The sequence below is a fragment of the Mus caroli genome, unplaced genomic scaffold (assembly GCF_978045245.1).
Source record: "Mus caroli unplaced genomic scaffold, Mus_caroli_1 scaffold_4, whole genome shotgun sequence".
Taxonomy (NCBI): domain Eukaryota; kingdom Metazoa; phylum Chordata; class Mammalia; order Rodentia; family Muridae; genus Mus; species Mus caroli.
In genome coordinates this window covers 54,002,825-54,025,229 of record NW_028227259.1, presented here as the reverse complement: position 1 = coordinate 54,025,229, position 22,405 = coordinate 54,002,825, and the positions used below count along the sequence as shown (strand labels likewise).

General features: G+C 36.9%; 1 protein-coding gene across 4 annotated transcripts in view; it reads left to right on the top strand.

Annotated features, from left to right (window-relative positions):
- Positions 1 to 20,622, top strand: part of Ppargc1a (PPARG coactivator 1 alpha) — a 661,563-nt gene extending 640,941 nt beyond the window's left edge. For 3 of the 4 annotated variants that reach the window (XM_021162167.3, XM_029477626.2, XM_029477627.2), the window contains 4 exons: positions 100 to 220; positions 9,349 to 9,470; positions 9,819 to 9,970; positions 14,141 to 20,622. In XM_021162167.3, coding sequence (XP_021017826.1) covers positions 100 to 220; positions 9,349 to 9,470; positions 9,819 to 9,970; positions 14,141 to 14,244 — 499 coding nt within the window. In that variant the 3' untranslated portion in view covers positions 14,245 to 20,622. The remainder of the gene's footprint in view (positions 1 to 99; positions 221 to 9,348; positions 9,471 to 9,818; positions 9,971 to 14,140) is intronic. The other variant, XM_021162166.2, reaches the window with a different exon arrangement.
- The last annotated feature ends 1,783 nt before the right edge of the window (positions 20,623 to 22,405 follow it).

Below are 22,405 nucleotides of genomic sequence, written 5' to 3'. Positions count from 1 at the left end.
AGACATTACCCTAAACTCTTTCCCCCCCTTTCCAAATACTGATGTATATTTTCATGCAAATAGAGATGGTTGACTTATTGATGAAGTTGTATTTCCCAGGTATGACAGCTATGAAGCCTACGAGCACGAAAGACTGAAGAGGGATGAATACCGCAAAGAGCATGAGAAGCGGGAGTCTGAAAGGGCCAAGCAGAGAGAGAGGCAGAAGCAGAAAGCGATTGTAAGCAGCATGGAGCCAATTGGTTTTCTTTTCTTTTCCTCTGTGATTTTTTTTTCTTCTTCTTCAGATTAAACAACACTTAAAAGCTAATGCTTTGTTCACAAGGAAAATATTTGACTTTTTGGCTTTAAAATATTAGAGTCTTAAGACCCTCTTATTTGAAAATTAAATGGTGTCATATTACTATTTTTCATTATAGTTGAGTTATGAAGTTCCTTAGCTCTCAAGTTATGTTTTTGAAAAATAAAAGGAGAGAGAAAAGGTGTCTTTGGTTTGATAGGACTTGGAAACCATGTGTTTTCTGAGCTGATTCCTGATGCTTCTCTCTTTGAGTAGATTTTCAGGAGCTTCTACATCCTATTTATAGTCCTAGAGGAAGCCTAACTAAGAAACTCAGCATTTCTTACCTCTAATGGCCAGCATCTGACTGGAGGATGGGTTGATACAGTCACCTACCATGTGGGCAATGCTGATTGATGCTCATAAGTGAAGATATAGGTTATGCTGAACCTATCTGTTCCCTAAAATCCAATACTGTCCTTCACTAACTATTAATATGCCCTCTGGTCCCAGATTTCTCTTGCTACTACTAACCATCATGGACTGTGGACGGCAAAAGCTGTAGCACTCAGGTGGTCAAAATCCAGCACATGCCTATGGCAAACATTCTTAATCAATCACATAACTCTGTCCCTCTAAGGTCCCACAGAGCCTTAGGGTCTTTCCCAACATAGTGCTCCTGGGAGCTGTGGCTAATCAATGAGATATGGCACTGTTTTGGTTCATTGCACCTGCTGCCTGTCTCTGCTAGCCGCTCCAAGTCACTGCTGTGCAAGGCAGCATTTGACATATTTTGCATATAAGCTAACCAAGTTTTAAAGAAATAAGCTGTAGCCATTAAAGCTGAGTTCCTGTAATATATAAAAAAAATCCAGTAATATAAAAAAATAGATAAGCTAACTCTATAAAACACCTCACCGATGGTGTCAAATCAAGTTTTAGCTGATAGTCACCAACTAGAGAAGAAAGGTTAAATGAGAGGTTTGTTAATCATAAAAACTGAAAGCAATAAGGGAGAAATAATTGAATGGTTAGGCTGAAGTTCTAGGTGATTCCTGCCATTTAATTCCAGATCTACCAAGGACCAAATCAAAGGCATTCTGCAAATTATAACACTTTACCTCATTTTTTTTCTTGACTTTCAAATAAGCTGTGATGCTAAGATATGCGGGAGTGTCATTAGTTCACACTTAGAAAGACTAATGAAAATGAAAATTTCAACTTTTCTAATACCGCTGTATTTAATTATTATCCAACAATTATCAGAACTCCCATTAGGAGTGCTGTCTAGTTTACAAAGCCTTTCCACAGCATACACTGAAGTTACTCATTACAAAAGAGAACCGCATTGAGAGACCATGCATTGACAATGTTTGCTGATTCATTGCATTTACTGTTTGTAAATTTATATCACATAAAGTTCTTGACATTTTTTTCCTTAAATATGGGGCATTTGCTCATTTGGGCAAAATACAGTGCAGTTCTAATCAAAGCCAGATGAATATTTTAATCAAAAATATGTAGATAAGTGATATGTATTTATTTTATGCCTACCAAAATAATTTAAGTCTAGGTTCTTAATTGGAATAATGGAGGGAAGACAGACACCTTTTTCTGTCTTATCTGTCTCTAAAAGCATCCAGTGATTAGCCATTAGTTCTGATGACACAAAAGCATTCTTAAACTCTCCCTCTCTTCACTTTGTCTCTGAAATGTTGGTTTGATTCTTCGACCAAGACAGTCTTTATCAGTATCCTTTGAATGAGGTCTTGGAGTAATTCAAATGTCAATTTGGCTATATGAAAGCATCATGCATTAAGTACTAGGCACTGGTGAAATTTTGGCATTGGTATTTATTTAGATATGAAAAGGCATTTGAAAAAAGAAACCTAGGGAACAGAAACTGTTTACTAACACAGTGATTTATAGGTAGTGCTTCATACATATTTGAGACTTTCTGTTGACTAAATTCCCACTTGGAAAGTTATACGTTGTTTCTTTTGAACATATATGTAGTCTTAGAATCTTGTGACAAGTAACTCCAGGTGCTTGAGATGTGAATTTAGGTAAGATGTGGCACCTGAATCTAAAGAGCTTAAAATCAACTGGCAGGTAAAGATGTAGTAGCTGGAAATATGATGTGATTAGTGGCATGGCAGAAGGTTCATCTAAAGCACATGGTTAAAAGAGACCATCCAGATTTGTGGGTGAGGAAGAGCAAACATCTCGGGAGGTTGAAAGTGGTCAAAATTTTGAAGGTGGGGGAGGTCAAAGGTTTTTGTTAACAATTACTGTGTCCAGTATGAATTACACAGACATTGTGTGAATGAATCTTGAAAACTTAGTAGGAAAAACAGTGGGAAAGATCCAAGTGCTTTTGCATCTATCATGAGATATGCTATTTTACTATTTTGAGGTAAATAGTATGCTTTATTAATATTATTTTCTGTTTCTTTTTATGTTAATGTGGCTCTTAGAAATTTTTGGGTTACTTCCATTGGACTATGATTTTATTGAACATTGCTTCCAAGACTGTGCCTAGGAAGGATCTCTGGAACATAATTCATTATCCTGGGAACCTCTAGTGATTTAACTGTAACACTGGGGTAGGATGGACCGGAGATCAGCCAATAGATCTCAGTGGAGTGGCAAGAAGGTTTTGGAGTCTTGTAACTCATGCTAAAGATTTTGAACTGTTTTGAAAACATAGTGGCACTGTGTAATGACTTTAACCACAGGAAGATTTTTGTAATTGATTTGCTTCTCCCCGTCCTAAAGGTTTTCTTTCATGTACCATGATGCATTTAAAAATAGAACTACTTTTATAGGCTTGAGCACAGCTTGCCTACAATGATTACTAACTCATTTGCTTTAGATTCCATTCAGGAAGTTATCTATGGAAGCCAACATAGGACACCTATGTTAGCTATATAGGTGACTTCCATTCAGCTTTTGAGTGCTCTTAAAAGCAATGGGATGAAGAGCCACTTGAGTTTGTGATGTCTTGGATGCAATGTTGCCTGATCTACTAACCAGAGCAATCATGTATCTAGAGGACCAGCAATTCTGAAGTCCCAGAAGGAAACTTAAGAAATCTTAAAATGCGGTCATTGATATTTTACAGAATAAGTGTTCAGTTTTGTCTTGTGGGCTGCATTGCATTTACGTTGAATTTTTCAAGGAAAGTGGTCTAGGAGGTCTTCACAGTTGTCATGAATTGGAGGTCTGAAAGTCTTAATAGAGTTCAGTTTGAGCAAATCTTTATAAAGCTAAGAGAACATTAACAATTAGACACTGGAAACAGAATTCTCCATCATGTTTGAATATTACCATGGCATAGTGTCAGCTTTTGTGTGACTTCCATTCAAGCCATCTCAAAAACCAACTGACTCCCTGCCTTTCTCTGTTCCCTAAGTTTAAAATAATTCATATTGCACTGGAGCTATGAATACCAGAGATTAGTACCTAGTGTCTGAACTGTCACTGTTTTAATTTCTTGCTGAAATCCAAGTCCAATTCCATTTGCAATCTGTACCATTTCTGCAAGAAAACATGATAATGAGATGTTAATTTAAAGAACCAATCTAGACATTATGATATGACTCAGTGCTTAAACCCAACCAAGATTTAAACCCAACCAAGATTTAAACCCAACCAAGATGCTGAGAAATGGCTAGCCTCTTACGGAGCTCTCCTCTGTTGGTCACTATACAGCCAAGCATCCATAAGCAACACATCATAACTGTTGGTTATGAATGTTTCTTTCCAAATGTAGCTACGTCAGTCATTCTTCTTAGAGAAAAGAGCCCAATATCCTATATAAACCAGTTCTCATGGTTTTAGAGTATTTAGCCTTTACAAGAAATTTCCATTAGCAGGAAATATATATTATGCCATGACTTTAAATTCAGTATTTGGAAAATTTTTAGTTTTGTAAGAAAAAGAAATGCCATAGGGCTGATTACAGCATCATTCCTAATAGTGTACATTTTGATAGGCTTAAATGTTAGATCTGATATTAAGTAGAGAGAGAGAGAGAGAGAGCACAAGGAAACAGGGAAATTAATGCCTTATTATAGCCAAGTTTTGGCAAGTGAAATCAGATGTCCAAATTCATCAAAATATTTACATTGAATAGTGCAACTTTTATATTCTAACGATATTCAAATAAAGCTTTTAAAGAATGCTATTATCAGTCTATAAATTTGATTGCATCTCAGCTTTTACTTGATCTTTAGCCACTGGATTGACTCAGGGTAGCCTTAAATTCTAGTCTGGAAGATTCTATGTAGTATTTGCCTAGAAGTAGTTTTGGAGGTCTTAATGCTATATTTTTGTTTCTGTCCCCAAAATACACTTTAGTAGGAAACATTTAGTAAGTTAGTTCTCCACTCACTAAGTGTACTCAACATTAAGAATGAGGACAGTATTTTTTTCAGTGATTCTTTCTGACTAGCTATATATCTAACTGTCAACTATGTTACCATTCAAAAAAAATAAAATTAGTTAACTAGACTGTTCAGTTCTGCATAATATTCATAATACTGTATGTATGTGTATGTTTGTGTGTGCCTGCATACATGTACATATGTGTGTGTTGGTGGGGTGCTGAGTGTGGAACACAGGGAGTGTACATGCTGAGCACAGGTTCTTCCCCAGAAGTGCCATGAGAATTTGGGATGAAGTCATTCGCAACTACTTTGGAACTAAAAACAAAAGTCTTTTGTTCTGAAGGTTTAAATGGAGCTCTCCTCCTAGAGAAAGAAAAAGCAACAATTTTTATGTTACTCCAAATTACAAATGTACAGGGAGTGTACCAGGAATCAACATTGAAATTAAACTAGACTCACTGGTGTCTAGGAATACAGGCCATTTTCCTGAGATAATCCATTCAAAAGTATCTAACATGTTACTTGGCCTCTATAGCGCTAAGCAAAAGTCAAGTCTCAGCTGCTTCCCCAGCTCTCCTCAGTCAAACCCCTCTTACGAAGAATCACTTAGTATTTCACGAGAAACAACCATTTCTTGATTTCTCCCCAGCTAACCAGCAAGCTCCACGCTCCCTGATAAAGATTTTGGTAATACAAAGTCAGTTAATACCATCAGACTTTTTTTAAATTATTATTGTTTATCTCCCGTGTTTTAGTGTAACGAGGATTTACTGCAGCGGTTAATGCAACATAAATCTTCAGTTTTATTATCCACCCCATCAGCAAACTAGCCTTTGTGAAAATTGAAGCTAAAAGTTATTTGATAAATGCTCCGTCCTTCTCAATAGTGAAAACTGGTCTGAAAATAATTTTTCAGCCAGCTTTTTCCAAAGGTTCTGAGTTCCTTCCAGCCCTTAAGAAGTTGGAAATGTTATTAAACATTTTGATTTCTTCTCCTTTCATCTCCTGTTTAGAAATTAATGTCTTGAAAAATTGGATGCAAATGTTATTTTTTTTTTAAAGATAGCAACTCTATTCATCCTTCTAATTCAACTTCAGCATGTTCAAAGTCTGATTCTTTGCTGGAAATCTTGGCCAATAGTGGATAGATTTTTGTCTTTGCCTTAAGGTCTAGACCTTAAGGTCTCTTTCTTCTATTTTCACATTTAGCATGTGGGAAACAAAGGACTTCAATACTTTTAAGAGCATTCCAGCTTGTCTTCAATCTTCTGCTCTTTGTAAGGTAGCAGGACATGGCCCATTCTTATGTTTTATAAAAAGAGTTGGTAGATTAAAAAGGCGATTTGAGCGATGGAGGGGTAAATCTTTCGAGCTCTATCTTCCTTTAGGGCAGAGAAGGTCCTCTGGGTTAGGTCTTTTTTGTAAAGATCATTGTTGCATACAGCTTTGTATAAATGTGCAATTCAGAAACTGTCCCAATATGTCTGCACATATGGTCGATTTTAGTTGTAAGTTCACATTTTCTTGAGCACATAGGCTGAGTGTATTCCCATAATGGTAGCTGAACAATTTCCCTGCTATGGCTCAATTTCTTTCTTTCTCTTCTGCAGTTCCCTCTCCTTTCTTTACATAGTAGTAACTTTACTAAAAGGGTCATTAAAAAAAAAAAAACCCATGCAAGCCGGCACCAGGAAGTTTAAGTTTAGATAACAGTCCCGTCACATTTGGCTGTTGGACTAAAACTGGATGAGTAAATAGAACGGAATGTCGTGTTATGATTCCCTTGATTATGCATGTAAGGCACTGCTTAGGCTTAAACCTCACCAGCCATTTCTAACTACATTCTAACTACATTTCTAACTAACATTCAACTGTGTTGGATGTTCTGGACATACACTTTTTTTTAGCCTTCAGCTGTGACATACAGTCGACATGGAAATGAATCATGTGTCTGCTCGCTTTACTTCATTGAGCCAGTTGGTAGGCTTGATGGTCAGAGGCATGATGTATACTAACCATCTGAGTGCAGCCTCCTGTCTGATGTCCAGAGTTCCTATTAAAATGAGTCTGCTTGTATGATAGCCTAAAACATGCATCGATTGAGTAGTTCTCACCCTCCCGTCTGTTCCATTTGGTAACTCATTCACCTGAGCTGTCTAAGCAGGGCTTTTCCCTTAATAGAGGACCATACTCACTTAGCTCCAATATTTTGTTGGAATATCCCAGAAAATAAAGACCTCTCTGGCATGGTCTAGTTACTATTTGCTTGCTTTTGAAGAGGATACAGGATTGGTTTGGTAGTTCAAAACCATTACAACTCCAGTTCCAGAGAATTCAGTCACCTCTTCTGAACTCCCTAGCTATTGGGCACACATGTGGACATGTGGTGTGCAACAGACAATATAATTGTACTTATAAAAGATAAAGTAAGAATATTAATTGATTTTAATTAATCTTATATCAAATATTTGTGTAGATTCTCTTTTATACTTAACATAAAGAGGGGCAAAGGAAAGGTATAGGCTTTAGTTTCATAACTTCTTCATTATACATGGGAGAGAAACACTGAGCAGTGAATAAACTACAATGATGTAATTGTAGCTAAACAGAGGACTACACAGGAAACAGATTTCATGAGACCAGCTAATAGCACTTCACCTGAAGTCTCAGGCTCAAATGAAACAGCTGTGGAGTTTAATGTGATTCTAGAGAGTCTCTGTGAGCAGCTTCGGGTACAATTTAGGAAATATAGTCCAAGCTACAGTGGAACACCATGTGCAAAGACTTTGAGATGAGAGGAACAGTGTAACTGGGGTCCCGTAGAAGTTCATCAGAGAAATTCAACTCAAGGAAACGAAGAGTTATAGGGAAAAGTCCATGCAGACAAGTTGGGATCTTGCAGGGCCCACCCTACTAGGGCTTGTTAATGAACTAGATGCCTTCTCAAACATACTAGAGGCCACTAAGACATTTAATTTCGAGGACAATTGCCACAACTGAACCCTCTTGATTTGTTGTAAATTATTCCATCCTATCTGTGGGAAAGGACAAATTAGAAGGAGCAAACATTGGACAGGAGGATGAAAATTGAGACTCTCTCACTAGCCATAAAGAAAAGTTGGAAGTTAAGCATTGGAGCAGGGAAGAAAGAAGACAAACTGGAGAGAGACTAAGGACACAAAGCTCAATGGGACCTGAGTTCAATTCCATGCATGCAGCTGGCGGCTCCCACGTGCCCTCTCTTAGCCTCCTGAGATGTACTTAGAGTTTGGTTTGGCAAGGTTGTTACAGTTTAAGAGGTTCAGAGGAAGTCTAAGGAGGTAGTTGGCAATCTGAAGCTCAAACGCATTTTTGCCCCTGATGAAAATGTTCACTACAATGTTGTTTATGCTAAGTGTGAGTAGGCTTAATTGAACAGGCTGTCCAAGAAGCAATAGAACATACGGACTATTCAGTTTAGCCTCAAATGTACTATGAAGTGCTCACTCTGTGGCCAATCATTTGCTAATATCTATTAAAAAAGGAAAAGTTGCCAACAGACGTCAGTAGACTTCTCTTTGCCTTAAGCCTTATGTGACTTTTGCTGCTTCCAAGAATGAGATATAATATAACCAGAACAAAACCTCTTGGGCAACTGAACCTGTATTCTCGCCTCATATTTCCCAGACTTTGCCTTGAATTTAAATCTCTGCAACCTCAAGTTCATTGTTTTTTGCCTTGTCTGTAGTAGACACATAAACTATTTGGTAAGTGCAATCTCTCTATTGGCTTCAAATGTCCTCAATTTTCAGATATAATTAATTGTATTTGGCCCCGCCTAAGAACAAAATATTCAAAATTGTTTCTTTTTCTAAGAATGAATACCACATTTCTATAAAAGGTGTCTTATCTTTAGGCAACACTATAACCTTCCTGTATTTTGTAGGATAGACATTTCTAATGACTTCTACATTATGGTCATATTTACTTCACTTGTAGAAATGAGTCACACCCCTCTAAATCTGTTCCATATATATATATATAAAATCCCCGTGCATCCTCGCTATAAGTGAAGACTGTCGAAGCTTTTCTCCTGGTCGTTCTTTTTTTTGTTTGTTTAGCTTATGGCTAAAGCCCAGCAATTGTATTTTGAACATGTACCTTCAGGAACTTTTTGGTGTATTAGCAATTAAGAACCACCCTTTAAGGAGTTCAAAGCTTGTATATTTTCTGATTAGAATTCTGAGTTGATGGGAAATTAAGTACTTTTGCTAGCCAAGTTTGTTATTGTTCCAATTCTGAAGATTGCTAACCAAGTCATAAGGGCTCATATATTTCATACGTACTGGTATCCACTCAGTGATTTGGAAAGAAAAAAAAAACTCATCACATGAATGTCTTTTCTGAACATAATGTTCATGTGAAGAAAGACAAGAGTGGGACAGAAAAAGTATAAAAGAGAAGATCTGTGTAGAAGAAAGCTTAACTTTCTTGTGAATGAGAAACCTAAACTTAAGGCTTGAAAAATCAAACTCGGTCCCTATGTGGCTTTTCCTTAAATGAGGTGTCCTGTTTTGGTCTAATGAGATTGCTCTGTGAGATTTTGTACACTATTATGTGTCCATGGATGCTTCTAGTAGCACATCTTTATTTTGTCTCCAGAGTGAGAATAGGTCTCTCCTTCCTCTTTGCTTATAGGAAGAGCGCCGTGTGATTTACGTTGGTAAAATCAGACCTGACACAACACGGACAGAATTGAGAGACCGCTTTGAAGTTTTTGGTGAAATTGAGGAATGCACCGTAAATCTGCGGGATGATGGGTGAGAATCTTCAAAATTATTTCTTGTTTAGAAGCTGACGTATGTAAAAAATTATGACCCGAAGATTACTGGGATGGGAGTTGCCAATGTAAGTGCTTTGACAGATGACAAGTTGAGTTCAGAACCTTATTTATTTTCTTTCATCCCTATTTATTAATCTTTCTAGTTGAGATTTCCTGTCTCAGAATAAGTATTTAGCTGCCTGACAGGACAATCACGCTGATAAATGGATGTGGTGCCAGAGACGCTGGCCCCAGTGATGTCTCCCAAAGTAGAAGGGGTAGCAAGCAGTCCTCTGTGCTGTTGCTGCCTAACCAGATCTCAATGTCTCTTCCCTGCCCACTGCAGAGACAGCTATGGTTTCATCACCTACCGTTACACCTGTGACGCTTTCGCTGCTCTTGAGAATGGATATACTTTACGCAGGTCGAACGAAACTGACTTCGAGCTGTACTTTTGTGGACGGAAGCAATTTTTCAAGTCTAACTATGCAGACCTAGGTGAGATATAGAACTCTTGTACATGGGACGATGAAGCCATAGCTTAGAGCTTGAAATGGAAATGAACATGCTCCACACAGGTTACGCCATCACTTGGCTTTTCTGAAGGGAATATTTGAATTCAGTTTCTGAAAGGAGACCTTTTCAGAAGCAAGGTGCTTAAGTCTGAGCCATAAGGGGCAGATGTTCTTATACTCTGAATAGATGCTAAACCTTCACCATTCATGATATATGTGTGTGTGTTATTGTCTTATGTATGAATGTGTTTTATGTATCTGAATCTACTTTCATTCAAGTTTTACATGAGTTATACTTGAGAAAAGAAAGCTGAAGGTCACCTGCTAAATGACCACATACTTTTTCGAGAATAAAATATAACAGAAAACCAAGTTTGTGGAGTGATAGCACATTCTACATGTTGCATAGGAAGGTTTGGAAACAGTTTTCATTTAAGAGCAAACTGACAGTAAGAAGTCTATGTTGTTATCATGCCCATTGTACATGTGGTTAAAATAAAATCCATGTAACTATTTACTTTTTCCTGTTCAAAGGAGATCCTTTGGATGAAAAGTAAAATTCCAATCAGCTTTCTTCCTGTATATGATAGTATTACCAACTAACTTCAGAATTCAACCTTAGAGTGCTCCCCCTTTCTGTAGTTGAGATCATGGTACATATGTACACATATGTGCTTATACTTGTACATACAGTTAAAATGCCCTTCTCAGCAATAATACATATATTACCTTCCTGATGTGATTCACAGGACTAAAAATAACTCATGTGCATATTTTAATGTTTGCATGCTATTTTGCTCGGCATGTAGCATCATCATATTAGATAATTAATTGTAACTCTATTTGTATTCAACTTTTATTATTTTTTGATGTTATGAATAATGGTACAATGGACATCTTAATTTCCTTTCTAATTTTAATTTTGTTCCATTGCATGCCATTCCCTATCTAACATGTGCATTATATGCCCCTTAATTCTTTGAGGGAGGAATGAAGAAAGGTGGCAAGTGTGCATATCATGATTATTTTAAATTAATTTGTAATAAGGATAAAATTAGCATACGTATCTATTCCTCAGCATTGTTAGCTATCCATCCCCAATCACTCTTATACTATAAAAAGACAAATGTGAATACAAAATACTGGGATTTCTCTCTCCCTTCCAGCATAGTTGTGTCTTCCTGGAATAATTGATATAGGTGCTGTGCATTGTTCAGGGGAATATGCTATAATTCACTTCACAAGCTAAATAGATAGAGGGAAACAGGGAACCAGAAGCTGACTGCTGGAGAGATAGAGGCCTAGGGATGAAACTATAAAACCTGGCAAGCCATTTGTTCAAATGTTGGCTGATAAAAACAGTCAAGACAGATGGAAGCCTTGAGTTGATTTGACTTATTTTCTCTAGTGATGAAGGCTAGGGTGTTCCCACTCTCTCACAACATCTAGAGTTTAAAACAAGTTACCTAGAGGGGTCTTTAGATCACGATTCATCATGGCAGAGGGAGGACTGGATGGTATTTCCAAATTGAACTGGCTGAAATATTTCTAAGAAGACTGCTCCTTCCCAGCTCGTTATCTTCCTGCCTAGACAGCAGCCATGGCAGCTTTGCCATTGCTAGGCACGCTCACACTCACCTTTTTTCTTGTTTGGAAAGCATGCTTGATGCACATTTTAATACTATAAGATATTGAAGCTCCCTAAAGATTATCAGAGTCATCAAGGTGTGGATGCTCTGATCATATTTATGAGGTAGACAAAAGAGCCTCAGCATTGGAGTCATGTCCCCCCAGTGTTTGAGACCTGACTCACTGCTGATCTTGGATAAGCATTTCAGCTTCATTAGCTTCTGATTATATCTTTTTAAAATAACTCATACTGTTCTGGACGTATATTAAATGTCTGTGGAGAATTTGACATCACGATGCCTAATATAAAATAAATAGGTTATAAATAAAAGTGAGAGAAATAGGAAGTTAGAGATTTTGGATTGTTTTCAAACAGAAGAATTCACATTAGGTTGTAGCTTTGGAGCTCAATGAAAATTTCAAGTGTCTTATCTTGATTTCCATGAAGAATTTAGTTTAAATGTTTCAGGCCACATATGATCCCTAAATAAAAAGAACATAATAATGTACTCCAAATATAAAGAAATTGGAAGATCATAGCTCTGTGAAAATTAAACAAAGCCAACGTGATGCATATTAATTTTACTGAGATGGGAAATTGTGCTACCATTTTAGATAGATTTTTGTCTTATTTGATTTGCTTCTCCAAATGAAGTTACCCCTCTAAAGACATCCTATTACTCATACTAGAAAGCTGGTAAATGTCTACAATACAAAATATAGTGATTCCAACTACTATTGATAAATCAGAGTGTAAATTTCATGTGAATTGATTAGGGATATAGTGATAAAGCCAGGATTTGAAGTCTACTACCGAGGACTTTCTATCTGTTGGTTCTGTCTACTGCCATATAAGCAAATGGCTCTTACTAACAAAATACCTTAATAAAAAAAAGTTAAACAGGGCTAGAGATATGGATCAGCAGTTAATAATACTTATTGCTCTTTCAGAAGGCGTGGTTTGATTCCCTGCACCCACATGATGGCTCAAAACCTTCTATAACTCCAGTTTAAGGGGAACTAGCACCTTTTTTTTCTGGCCTCCACTGGATGAGGCATGCACTTACATATCAGCAAGCAAAAACACTCATGCATATAAAATGTAGAAAACAAATCTAAATAAAAAATGTTATACAGGAAAGATCGGATCAGAACAGGGTGAATTTCTAATAAGAATACAATAGCTTTGATTAAGAATTAATTATACATAGGAATCATGTTCAGGCATGTATGAAAATTGAAATAATACATTCATCATCAATTGTTTATGTACTCAAACAGTATATCATAATATGAAATATTGAGTATCTGTGTATTTGGCATTTATTGGTAACTAATTCCCGGATCCTATATGAATATTTATTTTTAGCTATGGTGTTTGTGTGTGAGTGTGCTTGAGATGAATGCCGCTATTCAATACAATGAATTTGAGAACTTACATTGTACCAACAGTTTTCCAGTTGCTAAGAATACAGACGTGATGATTTCTGTTTCTAGTAATACAGGATCATTATTTATAACAATTTCTCTTGAAAACAAAGAGAGTAGCTTTTATTTTATTTCCATATTTTTCATCATATCTTATTGCTTTCCAACATCTCCTCAAGATAAGTGGCATTCCTGGTCCTCTGATGCTTTCTGTCCTACACAGTTCCCTTGTGTTGTACCCCCAGACTCAGCCAAGCATGTATTCACATTGGGACTTATGTTTCCATATTCTCTCCTTTTATACTGTCTCCACTTGGATTTTTATACTGTAACTTAGCTTAGGAGAAATGGGAAGTGCTTATATGGTTAGTAGAATTGTTAATTTGTTCCTGAAAGGCCTTATTTTCCTTCAATTAAATACTTCCCAAGAAAGTAATTCATACATAGGAGGCTTTGGTTATATTTCCAAGAAACCCTTTCTCACGTGTAAGACCTTTACCCCCTCTTTTTTTTTTTTTGTAGATATGAATGGAGAATAATTAGAAGTATTTAACAGAATTTTACTTTACACACATTGCTAAACACAAGTATTTAAAAAGATTTATTCAAAATAAAGTGTGGGGTATTCCATAAAGTCTGATTTGAACTAGGTGAAAAATCCAAGACATTATAGGAGAATTTTTATCCCTCCTTTTCAACAGAATTTTATGCTCAGCCAAGTTAAATCCATTGAATGGGAAGAGTCTTCCCAGCTTCTACTGTACCTTTGCTTCTAAGTCATTGGGGGGCCACTGGCAAACCAATTAAAATGCCAGGATAAGAGAAAATGGTCACCCATAAAGATCTTAAATATTAAACAAATATTAAATTCTACCAAACCTGTGTACTCTTGAGATTTTAAGTATACAATAAATCTATAGGTTTTGTTTTTGAAAGTTAACTACTCCATTCTCTCTTTACATGTATACATCCAATAAAGTTTAGGCATTGTTTTTAAGTACGTTGATTAGCTGCCTTATAATTGAACCCGGTATCTTGAGTTGTGTTAAAGGCCATCAGTAAAGGGTGCACCAAACCTGACTTGTGTTTCTTTCAGATACAAACTCAGACGATTTTGACCCTGCTTCCACCAAGAGCAAGTATGACTCTCTGGATTTTGATAGTTTACTGAAGGAAGCTCAGAGAAGCTTGCGCAGGTAACGTGTTCCCAGGCTGAGGAATGACAGAGAGATGGGCAATACCTCATGGGACAGCGTGTCCTTTCCCAAGACTCTTGCAAGTCATACTTAGGAATTTCTCCTACTTTACACTCTCTGTACAAAAATAAAACAAAACAACAACAATAACAACAACAACAACAACAACCATACCAGAACAAGAACAACAACGGTTTACATGAACACAGCTGCTGAAGAGGCAAGAGACAGAATGATAATCCAGTAAGCACACGTTTATTCACGGGTGTCAGCTTTGCTTTTCCTGGAGGCTCTTGGTGACAGTGTGTGTGCGTGTGCGTGCGTGTGTGTGTGTGTGTGTGTGTGTGTGTGTACTTGTTTGGAAAGTACATTTGTACACATGTGAGGACTTGGGGGCACCTGACCAGAACGAACAAGGGCGACTCCTTCAAATGGCAGCATTTCCATGAAGACACACTTAAAACCTACAACTTCAAAATGTTCGAATTCTATACAAAAGGAAAATAAATAAATATAAATTAAAAGGAAAGAAAACTCACAAACCACCCTAAAATGACACTGCTGATACCTGTTGTCAGCCTCCGGTACCGTCTTTTCAGAAAGTGCAAAACCAACCTGCAGCAAGCTCTCTCTCTCTCTCTCTCTTAATGTAATGATTACGTGACAATCCCGAAGACACTACAGGTTCCATAGAACTCATATCCACCTCTCTCTCTCTCTCTCTCTCTCTCTCTCTCTCTCTCTCTCTCTCTCTCTCTCTCTCTCTCTCTCTCCCTCCCTTCTTTGCCATTGAATCTGGGTGGGAGAGGATACTGCAGGCACCAGATGCTAAACTTTCCTAACATTTTGAAGTTTCTGTAGTTTGTCCTTTGTCCTGACACCTATGTATATGTCCAAAATGTTGATCTTCCACTGCAGATTTTGAAAAGCCTTGTTATTGGTCAAGCGGGGAGTGTGTTCAGTGGCTCCTGCTGAGGAGCAGACGCGGTGTTACGTGATTACTGAGAGTTGAGTAGAACTCTCTGGATGTGTTCAGATAGTGTAATTGCTACATTCTCTGATGTAGTTAAGTATTTACAGATGTTAAATGGAGTATTTTTATTTTATGTACATACTCTACAACTATGTTCTTTTTTGTTACAGCTATGCACTGTAAATGCAGCCTTCTTTTCAAAACTGCTAAATTTTTCTTAATCAAGAATATTCAAATGTAATTATGAGGTGAAACAATTATTGTACACTAACATATTTAGAAGCTAAACTTACTGCTTATATATATTTGATTGTAAAAAAAAAAACAAAACAAACAAAACAAAAGACAGTGTGTGTGTGTGTGTCCGTTGAGTGCAAGTCCAACAAAATGGCGCTTCACGCACATCCATCCCTTCTTAGGTGAGCTTCAATCTAAGCATCTTGTCAACAACCACAAAAATCCTAGGCCCCTCAAGGTATTAACCACTTCTGCAATATTTTTCCACATTTTCTTGTTGCTTGTTTTTCTTTGAAGTTTTATACACTGGATTTGTTAGGGGAATGAAATTTTCTCATCTAAAATTTTTCTAGACAATATCATGATTTTATGTAAAGTCTCTCAATGGGGAACCATTAAGAAATGTTTTTATTTTCTCTATCAACAGTAGTTTTGAAACTAGAGGTCAAAAAAAATCTTTTTAAAATGCTGTTTTGTTTTAATTTTTGTGATTTTAATTTGATACAAAATGCTGAGGTAATAATTACAGTATGATTTTTACAATAGTCAATGTGTGTCTGAAGACTATCTTTGAAGCCAGTATCTCTTTCCCTTGGCAGAGTATGATGATGGTATTTAAGCTGTATTTTTTACAGTTATACATCCTGTAAAATACTGATATTTCATTCCTTTGTTTACTAAAGAGACATATTTATCAGTTGCAGATATCCTATTTATTATAAATTAAGAGATGATGAAAATAATAAGGTCAGTGGAGACTTTCTACCCAGGGTGCATGGCAGTTGTCAGGTTAGAGTCTACCTTCTTCATTTGGGAAACTCAGCTCTCACAGAAGCAGTGTTCCATCTCTCACTAGCATGGCCTCTGATATGACCATGGTGTTGTTCTTGGTGACATTGCTTCTGCTAAATTTAATATTAATAATAATAAATGTCAGAAAAAAAACCCTCCATTTTGAGCATCAGGATTTCATCTGAGTATGGAGTCCCTGCCATGGGAGCCACTAAACTTTGGAGTATGTATTTGATTTCCAAATTGAGATGCATTTACTGTTTGACTGACATGAATTTTCTGGAAGATGTGATAGACCTACTACTTAACCGTTTTTGTTTGTTTGGTTTTTTTTTTTTTTTTTGGTTTTGTTTTGTTTTTTTGTTTTGGTTCGGTTTTGTTTTTTTTTTTCCTCTCTCACCCAACACGATCTTACAAAATGGGTTTCACCCCCAGGCCAATGCAGCTAATTTTGACAGCTGCCTTCATTTATCACCAGCATATTGTGTTCTGAGTGAATCCACTGTCTGTCCTGTCGAATGCTTGCTCAAGTGTTTGGCTTATTATTTCTAAGTAGATAGAAAGCAATAAATAACTATGAAATAAAAAAGAATTGTGTTCACAGGTTCTGCGTTACAACAGTAACACATCTTTAATCCGCCTAATTCTTGTTCTGTAGGTTAAATGCAGGTATTTTAACTCTTTGTGAACGCCAAACTAAAGTTTACAGTCTTTCTTTCTGAATTTTGAGTATCTTCTGTTGTAGAATAATAATAAAAAGACTATTAAGAGCAATAAATTATTTTTAAGAAATCAATATTTAGTAAATCCTGTTATGTGTTTAAGGACCAGATGCGTTCTCTATTTTGCCTTTAAATTTTTGTGATCCAACTTTAAATACATACGTTCTCTTGTTTGCCCTGGATCATGGACATGACTGAAATTTTGTGGTTTCTTTTCTTACTTATCAAAAGACAACACTACAGATTTCATGTTGAGGATTCATTGAGCTCTCACCCTCTGGCCTGACAAATCTTGTTACCATGAAGATAGTTTTCCTCTGTGGACTTCAAATTGCATCTAAAATTAGTGAAGCTTTTGTATCTTATGCAGACACTGTGGGTAGCCCATCAAAATATAAGCTGTAAGCTTTGTTCCTTTCATTTTTTTTTTTTTACTTCTTTTGGGAGAGAATATTTCCAACAAACACATGCACCCCACCAACAGGGGAGGCAAATTTCAGCATAGATCTATAAGACTTTCAGATGACCGTGGGCCATTGCCTTCATGCTGTGGTAAGTACTACATCTACAATTTTGGTACCCGAACTGGTGCTTTAGAAATGCGGGGGTTTTTATTTAAAAAAAAATAAAAAGAAATGTAGCAGAATAATTCTTTTAGTGCAGCAACTCAGTTTTTGTAAAAGACTCTGAGAACACTTGGGCTGTCAACATTCAAAGCAGCAGAGAGGGAACCTGGCACTATTGGGGTAAAGTGTTTGGGTCAGTTGAAAAAAAAAAGGAAACCTTTTCATGCCTTTAGATGTGAGCTAACAGTAGGTAATGATCATGTGTCCCTTTTTGATGGCTGTACGAAGAACTTCAATCACTGTAGTCTAAGATCTGATCTATAGATGACCTAGAATAGCCATGTAATATAATGTGATGATTCTAAATTTGTACCTATGTGACAGACATTTTCAATAATGTGAAAACTGCAGATTTGATGGAGCTACTTTAAGATTTGTAGGTGAAAGTGTGCTACTGTTGGTTGAACTATGCTGAAGAGGGAAAGTGAGTGATTAGTTTGAGCCCTTGCTGGCTCTTTTCCACCTGCCAATTCTACATGTATTGTTGTGGTTTTATTCATTGTATGAAAATTCCTGTGATTTTTTTTTTAAATGTGCAGTACACATCAGCCTCACTGAGCTAATAAAGGGAAAAGAATGTTTCAAATCTACTTCTGTTCTTCTTATTTATCGGAACCAAATGGTTGGCATGTTTCTCAGATCAGTACACATGGCTACTTATTATTTGATTTCCTCTCGGGCTCTGCCCTTTCTCCCGGCTTTTCTGTATTAATGGATGTGCTTTAGCTCCGAGAACATGTGCACCTCCTGGATTTTACTAGTCTTTTCAAAGTGCGAAAGGCAGGTGTGCTGATTTCTCTAATGAAGGTTGAGAGGTGAAAAGTGCCATGCGGCTTTATCAAGTGGCTTCCCTCTATGTCTGCATGTAGCCCTGGAAACTCCATACTTTTAAGGATAAGCAATTGCCTAGAGGGTTATCAGGTAGATATTTCGAGTGGAACATGACTCGGTTATAGGTGGGTTGGATACTTTCAATGACTTGCATCAGGAGAAAGGCCTTGAACTATGCATCTTACCAGACTGATAATATGAAAGGGCTGGTAGCTGAAGATATGTCTTGCTCTCAGGCTGTGGTGTTGTGCCTGGTAGCTGGTGGGGGTCTTAATGACAGAATGCATTATTACTACTAAAGTCTCTCAAACTTCATAGGGTTCTCTGCACTCAAATATTTGCTTTTCAAGAACAGTATAAACACAGCATTGGGAGGATCACAACTAAGTATATCATCTCCCTCACCCCATCAGTCACCTATAGAAAAGAATGTGAATATTAAAATTTGATGAACGTATCAAGTGCATGAAAATCTGCCAAATAACACAGGACGTGCTCTCCATGGAGCTACTTCTATTCTATATTAATAGTAAAACTCATCAATTTACTATGTCAACATGCTAGATAAAAAAAATAATGTTAAGTCATGCAAATATTGCATTCACCTACAACTATAGATCTTAAGTATTTCTGAGATCCAGGAAATATACCAGATCCGAATCACCTTCCATTATTGCTTATGTGGTATTAGACACCTTTCTATTTTCTGGCTGGATGCAGCCAAGATATCAACAATATTCTTCTGAAGGGGTTAAATTTTATGTTAATAACCTATTGGTGGATGGGTAGACAGATAACAGAGATTTTAAGCGGTCGTAGCTGCTAGCTTGGTATTGGGACATCTTGATGAGAGAGAAATAATTTGTCTCATACTACCTTCATAATGTTAAATCATTTCCATCCTTGATGATAACATCGGCAAAAATCATTATCAAAACCAAATGTAACCAAACACGTAATAGGAATAGTTTATTTAAAAGAGCCTTTTTTTCATTTAACAAGTCTTCAAGATTAAAGCTACCTAAACTATATACAATGTGCTGTTGAATTGAAATTCTTTTCCAATATTGCAAGTATTCTCTTATTTGTGCAGTTATTTAATAAATTTCTGGATGTAATTTGCAGCCCCAATAACATCATAGTCACATGCTACTGAATACACAGTTTTGACTCAGTATTAATTATGGGATATTTTTTAACAAAGTCTACTTTTTGAAATATTTACTTTATATTAATCTCATATGGTGCAATTTCTCCTTGGCCCCCTTTTCAGTATACACTATTACAAATCAATGTTTGTACTTTATCTAACAACAGAGACTAATAAGGAAGGTCACAACTCAGAAAGAATTCCTTGGAAGTTTGTAACATTATGATTTAAATCTCAGAAAGATTTAATCAAGAGCTGAATTAATCCCTGAGGAAAAGATGTTATATAGATTCAATTGATGGGTATGAAGCAACCCTTTTTTTTTCCCCCACTGGTCTCTAGTGATATGTTGAGGGATGGAGCAGCCTTTCTTATGGGAAAGGAACAGCCTTTCTATAGGGAAGGACACAGATTCCTTGGTAGGAGAAGGCAGACAACCTATCCCCTTCAGGTCAGCTTGCATCTCTCCATGGATCTTTCTTTCTGCTTATGGGAATGCAGTTTTTTCTAGTGGATGAAGTTAAGTGTTCCCCCTCTTCTTGTTCTCAGCTATCCCATGTGATTCTGTAACTTCACAGCGTCCCCAAATCTGCACTCCAGTGAAGCATGTGGAATGTGTGGGTCACACGGGCGGCTTTCCAGGTCTTGTCTGTGTAATCAGGTGATTGCCCCAGGGCAAATTCTCAGCGTTCAAGGGCACTGAGAACTTACAGCAAGAAATGAACATAAAATTAGAATGTTTCCAAGACTGGGTTTTTCTGAAAAGCCTAGCAGTACTCACTGATTAAGGTGAAGCTGCTGCCACCTTCCCAATGCTTTCTTGATGTCCACAGTTCCATAGCAACACAGCCATGTTCCTTGTTAGCGTGATACACATTCCATATGACCAGAAGACTTATGGACAAGGCAAAGTGGAATTAATTAGTTGTGAAAAAAATGAGAGAACTTTTAGAGGAGAAAAATCAAATGATCCTGTAATATTTTCATGATTAAATTAAATGAGCATAATTATACATGCACGTATGCACACCAAGGCATTATTATAATCAGGAATCTTAAAATATTGTATTGTTTCAAATTTATGCACATAGCACTTACTGAAGGCAACTAGCTAGTGTGATATTTGAATTTACATATTGACCATTTTCATATATTTTCATATATTAACTTTTAGTAGGAAGAAGCTGAATTCTTAGTGATAATCCTAGTGTGCTTGAGAAAAAATATTGTGATTTTGCTGGGTTTTGAGCATCAGGGCACTTAGGAAAGTTTTCTCCCCCCAACCCCCACATATCATTCTGATAGATTTCAGGAATATGACATTCAAATGAAAGCTGAAATTAAATATGAGGGAAGGCATGTTAAGTGGTAAAATCCTACCATAGCTTATTAGGCTATTTAACTGGAGGGAATTTATTTTTGCGGCTGTTAGGCACTCTACAGTCAATTAACTTTGTAGCAATACTACCTGATGAGAGAAGTATGGTTCCAGGATGACCACACAGTACCCTCCAGCAAGTCATTGAAGGCAATTCACAGGTTCTTGCCTTTGATTGACTTTGCTGTTCCTGGTGATTTGGTACTGTCTCCAATTGTGCCACCACTTTCTCTCTTCATTTCTAATCAGGTACCCCACTCATTCTTACCATGGCTTCACAGAGCACTTAAAAGACTTACTTAGAGAATAAAGCCATTCTTCCTCCTCACTTAGCAGGATTTCCACTGATAAGTTAACACTTTCATTAAATGTTTCCTCCTGCTTAGAGATATCACCCTTTGAAAGCATGTCACTAGCCATTGGCAGGACTGGGTGTCCACTATCATAGAATGAGGATTAGTTGTCTTACAATCCAGAAAGAGGAAGTTAGTAATCTGTATGTATATTGTGAGATATGGCTGCATTACTTTCATGTAATTCCATGATCAAATGCAACATATGATCTAATGTTCTTCCATGTCTTAAGATGGGAAAAGCACAGTGATATTAATTCAGTGAATGGCTATACCCTGGGCCAATGAACTGAATTGCAATATACATTTCCAACAGGAAAATAATTTCAGGGAAACTTTAAATTCACTACCTATTATTTTGGCTTTAGCATCTGCAGTTTTGGAGGTCCCTACTTCTAGTCTGGGTTTTGCTACTTCCAACGGCTGCTGCATTGTGGCACATAGTGGGATGTATAAGTGCATGAGCCCAGTGAATGAAATAATTCAGAGTGAGCTCACAAGAGTTCCTTTGTCACATGGTGCCAGTGTGTCGCACTATCCATGGTCTAAGCAAAAAGGTCATCTGAAGGAAAGAGAAGGAGTAAATAGAAGGCTAATCAAACACCTTTGAACATCATGTACAAAGCAAGGTAGGCAAAGATATCTCATGGACCGATTACCTTTTATGTCTACACATTCCTTGAGATTGAATAAGCAGACAGAGAGATTGTACAGGTAGTTAGCTGATCTATGAAGGAGGGAATGAACACTTTAAGGCTGGATTCATGAGTGGGCTTGCCTCTGTGTTTGCTTAGAGGGTCTGACTAAAGTACTGCCTTGCTGTCAGATCAATGGAACTGTAGGTAGGTTTACAGATACAACATTTAAGCATTGGTGTTGTGCAGTTCTAAGACATAAGGTCCACTCCACCTCACATATATAACAAAGGGCATTCCATATTTCATTTATACTCTTAGGAGGATTACTTTTTGTTCTCCAAAATGTTTTTTGTAGTTGTTGTTGTTTTTGTTTTTTTTTTTTGTTGTTGTTGTTGTTGTTTGGTTTTTTTGCCATCTCCAAGTAGCTGTTTGCAACAAGGGATCTTGGAAGGCTTTCAGTAGTTA